Source organism: Ranitomeya imitator, chromosome 8, assembly GCF_032444005.1.
Source record: "Ranitomeya imitator isolate aRanImi1 chromosome 8, aRanImi1.pri, whole genome shotgun sequence".
NCBI lineage: Eukaryota > Metazoa > Chordata > Amphibia > Anura > Dendrobatidae > Ranitomeya > Ranitomeya imitator.
Window position 1 is genome coordinate 164881922 of NC_091289.1, and position 17328 is coordinate 164899249.

At 43.6% G+C, this 17328-nt stretch overlaps 1 protein-coding gene across 1 annotated transcript in view; it reads left to right on the forward strand.

Moving 5' to 3' along the window:
* LOC138648216 (mucin-2-like) overlaps positions 1-17328 on the forward strand; it is a 76834-nt gene extending 59506 nt beyond the window's left edge. The window contains exons 21-26 of the mRNA XM_069737738.1: positions 2741-2792; positions 2961-3027; positions 3144-3372; positions 5562-5613; positions 7408-7471; positions 16817-17328. Coding sequence (XP_069593839.1) covers positions 2741-2792; positions 2961-3027; positions 3144-3372; positions 5562-5613; positions 7408-7471; positions 16817-17002 — 650 coding nt within the window. The 3' untranslated portion in view covers positions 17003-17328. The remainder of the gene's footprint in view (positions 1-2740; positions 2793-2960; positions 3028-3143; positions 3373-5561; positions 5614-7407; positions 7472-16816) is intronic.

Here is a 17328-nt window from a genome sequence, read left to right on the forward strand (position 1 = left end):
CAGACAGGCTCGGTGGGCACTTTTTTTTTCTCGGTTTCATTTTACCATTACATTCCGACCAGGGTCTAAAAATGTCAAGGCGGATGCCTTATCTCGTAGTTTTGATTCTGTGTCCCCTCCAGAACCTCCTTCCTCGATTCTTCAACCTGGAGTGGTTGTGGCTGAAGTCTCGTCTGAGTTACAGAGGGAGATTTTGAATGCACAAGCACAAGTTCCCAGGAATAAACCCCAAGGTAAACTGTTTGTACCCGATCACTTCCGTTTCACACTTCTGCAAGAATTTCATGATTCTGTGTTGAGTGCACACCCTGGGATTGCAGCTACCCGGGGAGCAGTAGCTAGGAACTTTTGGTGGCCTTCTATGGGTTTGGATATCAAAAAGTTTGTGAATTCTTGTGGGGTGTGTGCTCGTTCTAAGAGCTCTCTGGTCCGGCCGGCCGGGGAATTGGTACCTTTGCCAGTTCCGGATAAACCCTGGACACACCTCTCCATGGATTTTATCACTAATCTTCCGTCTTCCAAGGGCAACACTGTAGTTTGGTTTGTGGTTGATAGGTTTTCAAAGCAAGCCCATTTTGTGCCGCTACCTACGTTGCCTTCTGCTGAAACCTTGGCTCGCTTGTTTATTCAGCATATAGTTCGGTTGCATGGGGTCCCTGTGAATGTGGTGTCTGACAGGGGTGTGCAGTTTGTGGCCAGGTTTTGGAGAGCTTTTTGTAAGAAGTTGGGGGTTACGTTGTCATTTTCCTCTGCTTATCACCCGGAATCCAACGGACAGACTGAACGCACCAACCAGTCGTTGGAACAGATTTTGAGATGCCTGGCCTCTTCCAGACAGGAGGACTGGTGTGAGGTTTTACCCATGGCTGAGTTTGCGTTCAATTGTCGTATTAATCAGTCTACTGGCAAATCTCCCTTTGAAGTCAATTGTGGGTTTGTTCCACAGTTTGGAGAATTTTCCCGCATGGATTCTGGTTGCCCTGGTGCTGAGGGTCTGGTGCAACAGTTAAGAACCCTTTGGAGGGAGGTTCAGGCGAACATCTCCAAAGCCCAAAAGAGGTACAAACATTTTGCAGACAGGAGGAGGGGGTCAGCTCCTACACTGACGGTGGGGGAGAAGGTATGGTTGTCTACTCGTAACATCAAACTTAAGATTCCCTCCATGAAGTTGGGCCCCAGGTTTATAGGTCCATACAAGATTATTGAGGTGATCAACCCGGTGGCCTATAGGTTACAGTTGCCCACCTCTTTCAAAGTTTCTAATGTCTTCCACAGGTCCCTATTAAAACTTGTGGGGACGGTTAGAGAAGATTCTTCATTGAATGTTCCGCCAGTATTGGTAGAGGGTCAGCTGGAGTACGAGGTAGGGCGCATCATTGATTCACGGTGGGTGCGTCGTAGGCTTCAGTACCTTGTACATTGGAAGGGGTTTTCTATTGAGGATAGGTCATGGGTTCCGGCCAGTTCTGTGCATGCTGATCGACTGGTGCGGGCTTTTCATGTTAGATACCCTGAGAAGCCTGGGGGTCCAGTGGCCCCCCGTTAAGGGGGGGACTGTCATGGTCAGGACATGGTTAATGTCCTGTCAGGGTTAATTTTTGCTAGCCTCTTTTCTATATTGGGAGGGGTATTTATACTCGCTCCTAGCCTGGTTTCTCTGTCAGCTATAGATTCTGTGTTTGTCTGTATGCGTGACTCCTGGATTGTGTGCTTGGTTTGCATAGCGTTGTCTTGCTTTCCGTGCTTTACCCTGTTCGTGTTCCTGGCTTCTGAACTCTGGCTTTGCTTCTGACGATCCCCTGTCTCTCTGTTTTGGTACCTCGTAATCTCCTGGCTACGACTTCTGCTTGTTTGACAATTCTTTAGTGCTTGTCCCTTCTCTGTTTCCCTGGCGTCTGGCTCCGCCCCCTTTTCCTCCTCCCACTCTGTCACATGGTCTAGGTCCTGTTCGTTACCTGTCCACTCTGTTTCATGTCTAAGGTCCCGTGGGTTCAGGTTAGTAACTTGGCGTTTTGTTCAGCTGCTGTTTGCAGCTTCCCCTGCAGCATAGATATCCAGGCACCGTGACAGTAGGCAGAGCGTAGGCGTGGTTTCATAGAGGAAGAAGGGAGGAAGTCCGCTGCCATCCACAACACTCCTGTACGCTAGTGTGAAACCAGCCTTAGTGATAAATCAGTGTCATTGAAGTAGAAAACTAGAAAAATGGTGCTCACCAAATTCTTGCAAAAATAGGTTTCTTTAATCCATTAGGGATAAAAACGTGTCAGCAGGCAGGGAGTGAGCAGGGAGATTGTGCTGGACAATGGCCGTTTTACGTTGTCCAAGCACTGCTATGGGCGGAAGTAGTCTACTGGATGATTTGGACCCATAGAAATGCTAATAAATAGGCAATAGGCGAGACATGCAGCCGCAGCGACTCAAGCATTATTTTAGAGCATGCCGAAAATACTTGTTTATACCTTATCCGAGCATGCTCGCACATCACTAGTTGCTAGACCTCTAAAAATAGACTTATTTCCTTCATGAAAGATAATTGGATTTAAGTAATCTTTAATATTGGCGTCTCATCACATTAGACTTTATTATTATTATTTATTTATACTGTATATACTTTGACCTCTTCCATTTTGACCTATACAATTAACTGCTCAATGTGAATGGAGTCAGATCTTACAAAATAGAACATAAAACTGTAATTATAATAACTTGATCTCATAGAATTATTCCCATTTTGTTGCAGTGATGGCATCTTGTACAACAACTGCAAAAGATTTACCGGGATCTTCTGCAGAGTAAGATTTCTTTTCTTTTTCTTCAAGGGATTGCATTAGAAAAATAGGATTTTTTTTGCAGCAACACAGCCACTCTTGTATATGAGATAAATCTGATATTGCATTTCAGACACAAATACGTACTTATGCTATATTTTTTTTTTTACTAAAATTGTATTTATTTTGCAGTGTTTTGTGTCCAGCTGACTGTCTTACAAATGGAGGATCTGTTTGGGGAACTGACGTGTATACAAATGTAAGATGAAACTAAAAATAATACATTTTAAAAGATTTTGCTAAAATTTAAATATAGAATTAAAAACAATAAGGTATTAAAAGTTTATCTCAGACTGAATTCATTATTTTGGCTAGGATTCCTCCATATGTCGAGCGGCTATCCATGCTGGAAAAATACCCAATGATGGAGGACAAATCACAGTGCACAAGACACCAGGTGAGGCCAGTTACACTGGTTCTACAAGAAATGGGATTTCCACCAAGAACTTTGGAGCATGGCCTGGATCTTTTACATTTGTTACCTCAACAAGTACAGTGACTCTGACTCCGGAACCAACAGAAGGAATAACACAAAGACCTCCAGGTATTGTACAGATAATTTTTGGTTCAAAAGTATTGCCATGGGAAATGTTACCCAGTGAATTGTGGCAGAATATTAGTATAATGCGCATTCTTTTTGCAATGAAAAGCTCTTTAGGAACACTTACATCTAAACATTGCAGAAAGAAACTTGGTCCAAATACTTACAGGTACTTCTCACAAAATCAGAATATCATCAAAAAAGTTATTTCAGTTCTTCAATACAAAAAGTGAAACTAATATATTATGCATATCATTACAAATAGAGTGATCTATTCCAAGTGTTTATTTCTGTTAATTATGATAATTATGGCTTACAGCCAATGACAAGCCAAAAGTTATTATCTCAGTAAATTAGAATAATTAACAAAAACACCTGCAAAGGCTTCCTAAATGTTTAATAAGATCCCTTAGCCTGTTTCAGTAGGCTCCACAATCATGGGGAAGACTGCTGACTTGACAGATGTCCAGAAGGCAGTCACTGACATACTCCACAAGGAGGATAAGCCACAAAAAGTCATAGCTAAAGAAGCTGGCTGTTCACAGAGAACTGTATCCAAGCATAGTAATCCAAGGTGCTTGAGATCTATTGTGAAGTCTCCACAATCAGTGATGGTTTGGGGAGCTATGTCATCTGCTGGTGTAGGTCCACTGTGTTTTATTAAGACCAAAGTCAGCGCAGCCGTCTACCAGGAAATTTTAGAGCACTTCACGCTTCCATCTGCCGACAATCTTTTTGAAGATGGAAATTATACTCATCCATTCCACATGATAAGGGTCTCTTGGCAGTGGAATTTTTTCTCAAGAGTGGAGGTCGCCAATTTCAAAATCACAATGATGTCTTCCTTAAAGCGTTTGCGTTTTGCTTGTCCAGGTATGTCTTTACTTTTGACAGGAAGTACTCCCACCAGCTCAGAGGTACGGCGATGGGGAGTCACTGTGCCCCATTGTATGCCAACCTATTCCTGGACTGGTGGGAATAAACCATGGTCTTTGGCGATATCCCTGTGGAAAATAAAATATGTTAAAAATTAAAAACAAAAATGTTTGAAGTAAACTTTCAGAATGTAAAATCTTTTTGTACTCTTTGTCCCTTGTGACATCAGTGACATCATGCGTTAACGTAGTGATTATAACTTGGCCCTGTGGTAGCAATGCCACAGTGTTAGGCCATAACTTTATGCCATAATGTCATTACCAGTAAAACCAGCAGCATCTTTTCAGAAATCTAAGTATATTTAAAAAAATAAAAAATCACTACAATTAAATCATTAAAGGGTTTTTCGAAGTCCATTTGGATCCAACAATTGATTAGACAGATTGAGTAGAGTATTGAGTAGACAGATTGACACCAGAGCGCTTGTCACAGAATTGAGACAAAACCAGCCATGAAAAATAAGTAACCTTAATTAATTTATTCATGAGAGTTAAATTTTATTTCGAACTGGCATCATATCCCACATTGTAAAAACTATTACAATGTGTTGTTCATCTCCCTTGTTTGAATCCATTGTGAAACTCGTGGAGAGAAAGAGTCCTGGACAAAGACACGTTACTCCTTGAGGGATAAGACCAACCTGAGATGGATCCCCTATGAGGCCCCCTTCACAGGTCAGTGTCTCCAGTACGTGCAGTGACAGTTTCCACTCTTAATGGAGACACTTACACACGTAGACCCATGCAAATCTATGGGTCTGCAGACGTCAGTGTGTTTCCACGGACCATGTGTCCACGTGCAAAACACGTAGACATGTCTGTTTTGCGTGCAGCATGGTCCACAGTTTGTCCCGCACACTGATGACAATACTTGGCAGAGACAAGTATCCATAATCTCAGCAGTGTCTGTTATTTCTTTGTATACTATTTATACTGTTCTTAGCATTATGTATGCAGCAAAAAATACATAGCGAAGTTCAAATGTATTCTTAAAATCTAAAAATCAATTCAGTATGCGTATATTTTCAGATTATAAATCAGAAGGGTAATTTTTTTTGAGGAGAGAATACAATACTTGTCAACAGTCCCAATTTTGCAAGATAATACTGCATGGGAGTTTAGCCAAACTAAGCCCAAAAGTAGGTGTTTGTGGGCACTCCTGGAGGATTTCATGTCTTGAATTTTGCACTATGAATGTTTACAAGTATGTAAAAGACCTATGATAGGTCTCATCCCATGTTCTTTTCTTTTATCCAGTAAAAGCTTCTTGTTCAACTACTGCAAGCGACTTAAGAGAGTTATTCACTAAGTAAGTTTATTAAAAGTATTTACATCCTGCGTAAACAAATGTACAACATTAAAGGTTATTTTCACTTTTGGTCTCAGTGGGAAAAACAAGTTAATCTTGTAGTTATGATACCTTTTAATGGCTAACAAAAATAAAATAAATAATTTTGAGTCTCGAAAGCTTGCTTTGTAATGTAACGTTACTATTATTGTAACAAGATTATCTTGTTTTTACAACTGAGAGCAATGTTTTTTTCAACTGGCTAATGGTACCAAACCTTTTTTTTATTTCCACTTTTGGAAAACTCCTGTCTCCCCCATGCAGCCGGGGGAAGATAGGGGTTTTCCAAAAGTGGAAAAAGTTTGTTAAGAGCACTTTTTTTTACTCACCCTTCCCGTATCTAGTGATGAGCCTGAGATGCTGCTCCTGGTGTCTGTTATTGTCTGCAGCGCTGATGTCATGCAGATAGCGCTGCAGCCAATAACTGAACTTGTGAGCTCTACCTGAGTTGATGCCACATGCCATTCAGAGCCGCTGAGCTCATTTGTTGGCTGCAGCGCTATTAACGTGATGTCAGCTCTGCAGACAATAATGGACTTCAGGAGCAGGGGCAGAGACTCAGCTCTAGATCTGGAGAGGGTGAGTAAAGTACAGTTTGGGGTTTTTTTTTAAAACAAACTCCAGCTGGAGGACAGGGGTTTCCAGAAATTGAAAAACCTCTTTAAGGCGTCATTCACATCTGAGCTAGGTATTTCTGCAATTTGACAGAGTCTGCTAGAGAGGCTTCAATCCAGACGTGAACACAGCCAAAATAATTCTGTATAGTGGGGTAGAGGGAAGGTGAATCCATAGTGGCAGTTGCCCTGATTTCCAAATATTATAGAGATGCCAAATTTTGGCCCCCCTACCATGGTTGATGTGATCCAGGATGGCAGGACTAATCAATGAGCAGCCTACGAGCATGGCTTCAACTATCAGAGCATTGGAGGAGTGAGTGCCCGACCTGCAGAAAACATGAGCTACAGAGTAAGGGCTCATACTCACTTGCGAGAAACTCGGATGAGTCTCGCATGGTAATACCCAGAGCTGCACCTGGCACAGAGGAGTGGAGCGTGCAGCTGCATGTATTCACCTGGTATTAACATGCGCGACTCATCCGAGTTTGGGTCAAGTGAGTATGAGCCCTAAGGCAGCACACGGTCTGACAGCTGCAGTGACTTTACAGACCTCAGCAGGTCAACAATAGTGACTTTGCCTATGCAGAGTGCAGCAGCCAATGTAAATGACTGAGATGATAAAGAGCTCAGTATAACGGCTATATAATGATTGAGTAGACAATGGCACTGTACTCAAACAGGGAATAAGCTCAGGGTACATGTGCAAAGTGCAGCAGAAATGCCAGTGACTGCTGTGCTCTGCATATCAAACGATGGAAGGCAGACTGCAAGGCATGATGCACGAAATGATTAAAAAGTGGTTAGGGAGGTACAAGGCCAGGAGTGGCACAGCCATATTGTACAACACCCTCCTCAGGAACAGCAGGACCTCCTTAGGGTGCACTGAGAGGCAAACCAAACATTTTGCAGTGCTTCTCTTCAGGAAAAATGGAAATTTGATCTTAGCCTGACTTTAATGGCATCAGTATTTGTTATAATACATGTGAGAAATAATGGGTTTCTAATACTAGACCGGTGGAAGGGACTCTGAGAGTTCAATGTTCGGCGCAGCAAAATACATATCTTGCACCGGTCGCTGACACCACTAATTCTGAATTAAAATAACTGATTAAATCATTGTTCTTTTTACATTTGTTAGTGTCCGGTGCCCACCTGGTTGCTTTGGAAATAAATCTCTTTGGGGAACGAACATATACGCAGATGTAAGTTAAAAAACTATTTCCGATAATGATATTTAGTTGCAACTGTTGTGGCCAACTCTGCCATCATAGATTTTTGGGGCCGTTACACTGTATAGCTCAGTCATAAGTCTTCCTTGTGAACTCTATATACTTGTCGGGGGCCAGTACGTTCTGAGCTGCAGAAGCCAAAGAGACGACTTCAGAAATAATAATGTTAGCAAAGGTTTAATTGACAATCAAATATGGATTGTTGCTTAGAGTAATATGAACACTTAGGATTTCTAACAAATAGGTCCAGATTTCTGCTGATTACATTCTTGTGACTTATTTAGAGGATTCATTGTTTTCTTTAGCTTTAACCCCTTAGCGACAGCCGATACGCCTTTTAACGGCGGCCGCTAAGGGTACTTAAACCACAGCGCCGTTAATTAACGGCGCTGTGGAAAAAGTCCATAGCGCCCCCCACAGGCCGATTTTCTCCGGGGTCTCGGCTGCCGAGGGTAGCCGAGACCCCAGAGAACATGATTCGGGGGGTTTTTAACCCACCCCGCATTTGCGATCGCCGGTAATTAACCGTTTACCGGCGATCGCAAAAAAAAAAAAAAAAAAAAAAGTGATCTCTTTTTAATTTCTCTGTCCTCCGATGTGATCGCACATCGGAGGACAGAGAAAAGGGGTCCCAGGTGGCCCCCCAATACTCACCTAGCTCCCCCGATGCTCCTCGTGTCTCCCGGTGGGCGCCGCCATCTTCAAAATGGCGGGCGCATGCGCAGTGCGCCCGCCAGCCGGCACCGGGAGAATCTTTGGGGTCTCGGCTGCCGGGGGTAGCCGAGACCCCAAAGAGCATGATCGGGGTCGGTATTACCGACCCCTGTTTTGCGATCGCCGGTAATTAACTGTTTACTGGCGACCGCAAAAAAAAAAAAAAAAAAAAAAGTAAAGTGTAATTCTCTGTCCTCTGATGTGATCGCACATCAGAGGACAGAGAAATAGGGGGATTCGGGGACCCTAGCATACTCACCTAGGTCCCTGGATCCTCTTGCTGCTCCTCCTGGCCGCCGGCAGCAGAACATGGCGGACGCATGCCCAGTGCGCCCGCCATCTGTCTCCATCTGCCGGCCGGCAGGAGAACAGCAGTTGGGGCTAAAATTAGGGTTAGGGTTAGGGGTAGGGTTAGGGGTAGGGTTAGGGGTAGGGGTAGGGTTAGGGGTAGGGTTAGGGTTAGGGGTAGGGTTAGGGGTAGGGCTAGGGTTAGGGCTAGGGTTAGGGTTAGGGCTAGGGTTGGGGCTAAATTTAGGGTTAGGGTTGGGGCTAAATTTAGGGTTAGGGTTGGGGCTAAACTTAGGGTTAGGCTTCTTTCACACTTACGTCGGTACGGGGCCGTCGCAATGCGTCGGCCCGACATACCGACGCACGTTGTGAAAATTGTGCACAACGTGGGCAGCAGCTGTAGTTTTTCAACACATCCGCTGCCCAATCTATGTCCTGGGGAGGAGGGGGCGGAGTTACGGCCACGCATGCGCGGTCAGAAATGGCGGATGCGACGTACAAAAAAACGTTTCATTGAACGTTTTTTTGTGCCGACGCTCCGCCAAAACACAACTGATCCAGTGCACGACGGACGCGACGTGTGGCCATCCGTCACGATCCGTCGGCAATACAAGTCTATGGGCAAAAAACGCATCCTGCGGGCACATTTGCAGGATCCGTTTCATGTCCAAAACGACGGATTGCGACGGAATGCCAAACGACGCAAGTGTGAAAGTAGCCCTAGGGCTAGGGTTAGGGTTGGGGCTAAAGTTAGGGCTAGGGTTGGGGCTAAAGTTAGGGTTAGAGCTGGGATTAGGGTTAGGGTTTGGATTAGGGTTGGTATTAGGGTTAGGGTTGGCATTAGGGTTACGCTTGGGATTAGGGTTAGGTTTGGGATTAGGGTTAAGGTTAGGGTTGTGATTAGGGGTGTATTGGGATTAGGGTTAGGTTTGAGGTTAGGGTTGAGATTAGGATTAGGGGTGTGTTGGATTTAGGGTTTTGATTAGGGTTATGGTTAGGGTTGACATTAGGGTTGTTTTGGGGTAAGGGTTGTGATTATGGTTAGGGTTAGTGATTAGGATTATGGATGAGGTTGGGATTAGGGTTAGGGGTGTGTTGGGGTTAGGGTTGGAGCTAAAATTGGGGGGTTTCCACTGTTTAGGTACATCAGGGGGTCTCCAAACACGACAGCCAATTTTGCGCTCAAAAAGTCAAATGGTGCTCCCTCCCTTCTGAGCTCTGCCGTGCGCCCAAACAGTGGGTTACCCCCACATATGGGGCATCAGCGTACTCGGGATAAATTGGACAACAACTTCTGGGGTCCAATTTCTCTTGTTACCCTTGTGAAAATAAAAACTTTGGGGCTACAAAATCTTTTTTGTGAAAAAAAAAATATTTTTTATTTTCACGACTCTGCATTCTAAACTTCTGTGAAGCACTTGGGCATTCAAAGTTCTCACCACACATCTAGATAAGTTCCTTGTGGGGTCTAGTTTCCAAAATGGGGTCACTTGTGGAGGGTTTCTACTGGTTAGGTACATCAGGGGCTCTGCAAACGCAACATAATACCCGCAGACCATTCTATCAAAGTCTGCATTCCAAAACGGCGCTCCTTCCTTCCGAGCTCTGCCGTGCGCCCAAACAGTGGTTTACCCCCACATATGGGGTACCAGCATACTCAGGACAAATTGGACAACAACTTTTGGGGTCCAATTTCTCTTGTTACCCTTGTGAAAATAAAAATTTGGTGGCTAAAAAATCTTTTTTGTGGAAAAAAAAATATTTTTTATTTTCACGGCTCTGCATTATAAACTTCTGTGAAGCACTTGGGCATTCAAGGTTCTCACCACACATCTAGATAAGTTCCATGGGGGGTCTAGTTTCCAAAATGGGGTCACTTGTGGGGGATTTCTACTGTTTAGGCACATCAGGGGCTCTCCAAACGCGACATGGCGTCCGATCTCAATTCCAGCCAATTCTACATTGAAAAAGTAAAACGGCACTCTTTCTCTTCCAAGCTCTGCGGTGCGCCCAAACAGTGGTTTACCCCCACATATTGGGTATCGACGTACTCAGGAGAAATTGCACAACAACTTTAGTGGTCTAATTTCTCCTGTTACCCTTGTGAAAATAAAAATTTGTGGGCAAAAAGATCATTTTTGTAGAAAAAATGCGATTTTTTTTTTTCACGGCTCTACGTTATAAACTTCTGTGAAGCACATGGGGGTTCAAAGTGCGCGCCACACATCTAGATAAGTTCCTTAAGGGGTCTAGTTTCCAAAATGGTGTCACTTGTGGGGGGTTTCCACTGTTTAGGCACATCAGGGGCTCTCCAAACGCGACATGGCGTCCAATCTCAATTCCAGCCAATTCAACATTGAAAAAGTAAAACGGCGCTCCTTCACTTTCAAGCTCTGCGGTGCGCCCAAACAGTGGTTTACCCTCACATATGGGGTATCGACGTATTCAGGAGAAATCGCACAACAACTTTTGTGGTCTAATTTCTCCTGTTACCCTTGTGAAAATAAGAATTTGTGGGCGAAAAAATCATTTTTGTGTAAACAAAAGCGATTTTTTATTTTCACGGCTCTACGTTATAAACTTCTGTGAAGCACTTGAGGGTTCAAAGTGCTCACCACACATCTAGATAAGTTCCTTAAGGGGTCTAGTTTCCAAAATGGTGTCACTTGTGGGGAGTTTCCACTGTTTAGGCACATCAGGGGCTCTCTAAATGTGACATGGTGTCCGATCTCAATTCCAGCCAATTCTGCATTGAAAAAGTCAAACGGCGCTCCTTCACTTCTAAGTTCTGCGGTGCGCCCTAACAGTGGTTTACCCCCACATATGGGGTATTGGCGTATTCAGGAGAAATTGCATAACAAAATTTATGGTTACATTTCTGTTTTTACACTTGTGAAAATAAAAAAAATGGTTCTGAATTAAGATGTTTGCAAAAAAAAGTTAAATGTTCATTTTTTCCTTCCACATTGTTTCAGTTCCTGTGAAGCACGTAAAGGGTTAATAAACTTCTTGAATGTGGTTTTGAGAACCTTGAGGGGTGTAGTTTTTAGAATGGTGTCACACTTCATTATTTTCTATCATATAGACCCCTCAAAATGACTTCAAATGTGATGTGGTCCCTAAAAAAAAATGGTGTTGTAAAAATGAGAAATTGCTGGTCAACTTTTAACCCTTATAACTCCCTAACAAAAAAAAATTTTGTTTCCAAAATTGTGCTGATGTAAAGTAGACATGTGGGAAATGTTATTTATTAACTATTTTTCATGACATATCTCTCTGATTTAAGGGCATAAAAATACAAAGTTTGAAAATTGCAAAATTTTAAAAATTTTCGCCATATTTCCGTTTTTTTCATAAATAATCGCAAGTAATATCGAAGAAATGTTACCACTAACATGAAGTACAATATGTCACGAAAAAACAATCTCAGAATCAGCGGGATCCGTTGAAGCGTTCCAGAGTTATAACCTCATAAAGTGACAGTGGTCAGAATTGTAAAAATTGGCTCGGTCATTAAGTACCAAATTGGCTCTGTCACTAAGGGGTTAAATTCAGTGGCACCTTTCAGAAGTTTATAGAACTAAAACTTATGACTAAGTTTGCACTAATACTTTGTGGTGTTTATTTTAAACTGCAAATTAAAGCAGTTTTCAAGGACTTTGATGCGATTAGCCAACATTTAAGATAGACCATCAATATGAGATCATGGGGGGCTGACATACAGTCTAGTGAGCTAGAACAGCACAGCTCTATATAGCGGGTAGCGACTAGTGTTGAGCATTCCAATACCGCAAGTATCGGGTATCGGCCGATACTTGCGGTATCGGAATTCCGATACCGAGATCCGATACTTTTGTGGTATCGGGTATCGGTATCGGATACATAGAGATGTGTAAAATAAAGAATTAAAATAAAAAATATTGATATATTTACCTCTCCGGCGGCCCCTGGACTCAGCGCGGGTAACCGGCAGGCTTCGTTGTTCAAAATCAGCGCTTTTAGGACCTGAGAATCACGTCCCGGCTTCTGATTGGTCGCGGGCCGCCCATGTGACCGCCACGCGACCAATCACAAGCCGCGACGTCATTCGCAGGTCCTTAACGCGCTCATTTTTTAAAAATGAGCACGTTAATGGCTTTCAAAGACGTAGCGGCTTGTGATTGGTCGCGTGGCCGCGACCAATCACAAGCCGCGACGTCACCGCAAGCTATTAACGCGCTCATTGTTAAAAATGAGCGCGTTAATGACTTTCAAAGACGTAGCGGCTTGTGATTGGTCGGGACCAATCACAAGCCGCTACGTCTTTGAAAGCCATTAACGTGCTCATTTTTTAAAAATCAGCGCGTGAAGGACCTGCGAATGACGTCGCCCAATGGTAGCGCCCAATCAGCGAAGCGGGATTTAAATCCTGCGCCAATGTCGCTGATTGGTCGCGCCCAGCCGGAGCGATCAATCAGCGAAGCGGGATTTAAATCCCGCACCAATCAGCGACGGTCACAGTCCGATTAGTCCCTCCCTACTCCCCTGCAGTCAGTGCCCGGCGCCCTCTCCATACTCCCCGCAGTCAGTGCCCGCTCCATACTCCCCTCCAGTCACCGCTCACACAGGGTTAATGCCAGCGGTAACGGACCGCGTTATGCCGCGGGTAACTCACTCCATTACCGCCGCTATTAACCCTGTGTGACCAAGTTTTTACTATTGATGCTGCCTAAGCAGCATCAATAGTAAAAAGATCTAATGTTAAAAATAATTTTTAAAAAACCTGCTATTCTCACCTTCTGTAGTCCGACGATGCGCTCGCGCCTGCCGCCAGCTTCCGTTCCCAGAGATGCATTGCGAAATTACCCAGAAAACTTAGCGGTCTCGCGAGACCGCTAAGTGATCTGGGTAATTTCGCAATGCATCCTGGGAATGAAAGATGGCGGCAGCCGCGCGCGCATCGCCAGAGGTTCGCTGGATCTACGCTGGATCCCGGTGGGTGAGTATATACCTATTTTTTATTTTAATTATTTTTTTTAACAGGGATATGGTGCCCACGCTGCTAAGTACTACGTGGGCTGTGTTAGATACCGCGTGGCTGCTATATACTACCTGGCCAGTGTTAGATACTATGTGGGCTGTGTTCTATACTGCGTGGGCTGCGTTATATACTACATGGCTGCTATATACTACGTGGGCAGTGTTATATACTACGTGGCTGTGTTCTATACTGCGTGCTATATACTACGTGGCCACTGTTAGATACTATGTGGGCTGTGCTATATATTACGTGGCCAGTGTTACATACTACGTGGGCTGTGTTATATACTGTGTGGCTGCTATATACTGCGTGGCTGCTACATACTGTGTGGGCTGTGTTATATACTATGTGGGCTGTATTATATACTATGTGGGCTGTATTATTTACTGCGTGGTCTATATTTGGCTGCTATATACTGTGTGGGCTGTGTTATATACTACTTGGGCTGTGTTATTTACTGCGTGGCCTATATTAACGCATCGGGTATTCTACAATATGTATGTATATAGCAGCCACATGGTATATACCACAGGCCACGTAGTACTCCTATATACTACGTGGCCTGTGCTATATACTATGTGGCTGCTATATACATACATACATATTCTAGAATACCCGATGTGTTAGAATCGGGCCACCATCTAGTATAAATATATTTGCATTTTGCAGTGAGAAATAAGTATTTGATTCCTCTGGCAAACAAGACTTAATACTTGGTGGCAAAACCCTTGTTGGCAAGCACAGCAGTCAGAAGTTTTTTGTAGTTGATGATGAGGTTTGCGAACATGTCAGGAGGAATTTTGGTCCACTGCTCTTTTGCAGATCATCTCTTAATCATAAAGATTTTGAGGCTGTTGCTTGGCAACTCGGAGCTTCAACTACCTCCATAAGTTTTCTATGGGAATAAGGTCCAGAGACTGGCTAGGCCACTCTATGACCTTAATGTGCTTCTTTTTGAGCCACTCCTTTGTTGCCTTGGCTGTATGTTTCGGGTCTTTGACTTGCTGGAAGACACAGCCATGACCCATTTTTAATGTCCTGGCAAATGGCAGGAGGTTGTCACTCAGGATTTTACGCTACATGGCTCCATTCATTCTCCCATTGATGCGGTGAAGTAGTCCTGTGCCCTAAGCAGAGAAACACCCCCAAAACATAATGTTTCCACCTTCATGCTTGACAGTGGGGCTGGTGTTCTTTGTGTCATAGGCAGCATTTCTCTTCCTCCAAACACGGCGAGTTGAGTTAATGCCAAAGAGCTCAATTTTTGTATCATCTGACCACAGCACCTTCTCCCAACCACTCACAGAATCATCCAGGCGTTCACTGGCAAACTTCAGACGGGCCTGCACATGTGCCTTCTTGAGCAGGGGGACCTTTATGGCGTAGTGTGTTACCAATGGTTTTCTTGGTGACTATGGTACCAGCTGCCTTGAGATTATTAACAAGTTCCCCCCGTGTAGTTTTAGGCTCATCTCTCACCTTCCTCATGATCAAGGATACCCCACAAGGTGAGATTTTGCATGGTGCCCCAGATCGATGTCGATTGACAGTAATTTTGTATTTCTTCAATTTTCTTACTGTTGCACCAACAGTTGTCTCCTTCTCACTCAGTGTCTTACTTATGGTTTTGTAGCCCATTCCAGCTTTGTGCATGGTGCACTGTTCATGTCTTTGTCAGTGGGCAAACTTACAAAATCAGCAAGGGAGCAAATACTTATTTCCCCCCACTGTAAGTCCTGGAAAACTTCTGTAAGAAACATTCTGAATAGTCTTACTGGAAAATTTCTTGTTTTCGCTGTCAGGCTCAATCCGGCTAAATTTCAAAAAAACGGATCCGGCGAATGTTGCCGCCAGATCCGTTTTTTTTCCCATAGACTTGTATTAGTGTCGGATTGTGTCGGATAACATTGCGTTTCATCCGTTTTTCGCCAGATACGGCAAATCTGCTGTTTTTGGTTTCTGGAAAAAACGTCCATAGCAATGTTTTTTGTCTCCGGCGAAAAAGCCGGAAGCGCCGGATCCGTCACTTCCGTATGTTTGCTAAAATGGAAGCCTATGGGAGCCGGAATGTGCCGGATCCGGAAAATGATGGATTCTGGTGCCGAATTCCGTTTTTTTAAACTGAGCATGCTCCAAATTTTTTTTATCCAATAATCTAGATATGCTAGCCGGATCCGTCGCATCAGTTGTTCACAATCTGCACAGGATCCAGTTTTTCCAACGTTCACCGGATTATGCCTGATGCAAAAAACCTGATGTGTGAAAGTAGCTTTAGACTACGGAAATTCTGCCCACATTCCCCTCTGAATGCACGTGTATTGCTATAATGCATATTGAATTTAGTGACATGTGTTATTAGTAATAGAGTTATAGTGTGCCCAGCACTATAGTAGTTGATAGGGAAATTTAGGGTTAACACTTGGGACTAGCCCAGAGTGGGCGGGACTAAAGTGAAGGGACAGAGACAGTTTCCTGTCAGGAGGGCAGATAGGGCCCAGAGTGAAGCAGAAGCAGATCTATGGTCTGACTAGCGAGCAGAGCCGCATGAAGTGGGTGTCTCTGAAGTGAGAGGACACCGATGCAACGAATAGCGTGATCCAGGGTAGAGACGAGGAAAAGTGATATCTGGGGCAAGGGAATGTCCTGAGCTCACAACAGGTAATGTGACGCAGCAATGAAGAGAACACGAAACGGAGAAAGTGCCCCGGATGGTAGTTCTATGGCGTCATTAGCAGTTCCCATAGAGGGAAAAGGACGGCGAACAGCGTATTAAAAATTAGGACTCTCGCTTACTGGACTGGGGTGCCAATATCGGTGATATGGGAATCTCCGTAAGCACTGTGCTGGGTTGTGGTGATGACAGACCAACTAACTGAGACAGAACAGTGTGAGTTTAGGAAGGAAAGAAAATGTGTATAAAGATGCTCTGTATGTTAAGAGACGCATACATGAAGATTTGTACCCGCTATCCACATACTCCTCCCCACGTTATGGTTCAGCAAAAGACAGTTTATTTTTAAAGGGAACCTGTCACCTGAATTTGGCGGGACCGGTTTTCAGTCATATGGGCGGAGTTTTCGGGTGTTTGATTCACCCTTTCCTTACCCGCTGGCTGCATGCTGGCCGCAATATTGGATTGAAGTTCATTCTATGTACTCCATAGTACACGCCTGATTTTAGGGTATTGTTATACTCTTTGTCCACCATCTACTCTGTGTAGGCACTTCAATGTCTCTAATGACTCTTTAACATGTCAGGGTGCACAGACCTTATGCATTTTGCATCTTTTTTTTCAGGTTTCGTCCATATGTCGAGCAGGTATTCATTGTGGAATTTTGACCATCAATGGAGGGAGAATGAAAGTAAGGAAGAAACCAGGGCTGCCCCTGTACAGAGGCTCCACAAAGAATGGAATCACAAGCAGTGGCTATGGAGCATGGCCTGGATCTTTTGTATTACATAAAGCTAGATATTTGGATTAATTATTTCTTTAATTAAAATATTAAGGATGCATCGAATGGAAATTATAAAAAAAAGTAGTGGACACATTATTTGTGGATCATATACAGTATGTATGAGATTACTATTACGTGCTTTTCTATTTTCCAATTCTTGTGCTTTAACAAGGAGGAAATTAAGTAAGAAATGAAGTTTGGGAATTATAACAAAATCTTACATTACACATTACAAAAGGAAGAAGTATTATTTTAAATTAAATTTTAAAAAAATTAAAAGATTTGTGTATAGAACTAACTGAATCAGCCACCAGATGATGCTATTGCAATAATAAATCTTGTATTGATGCAAA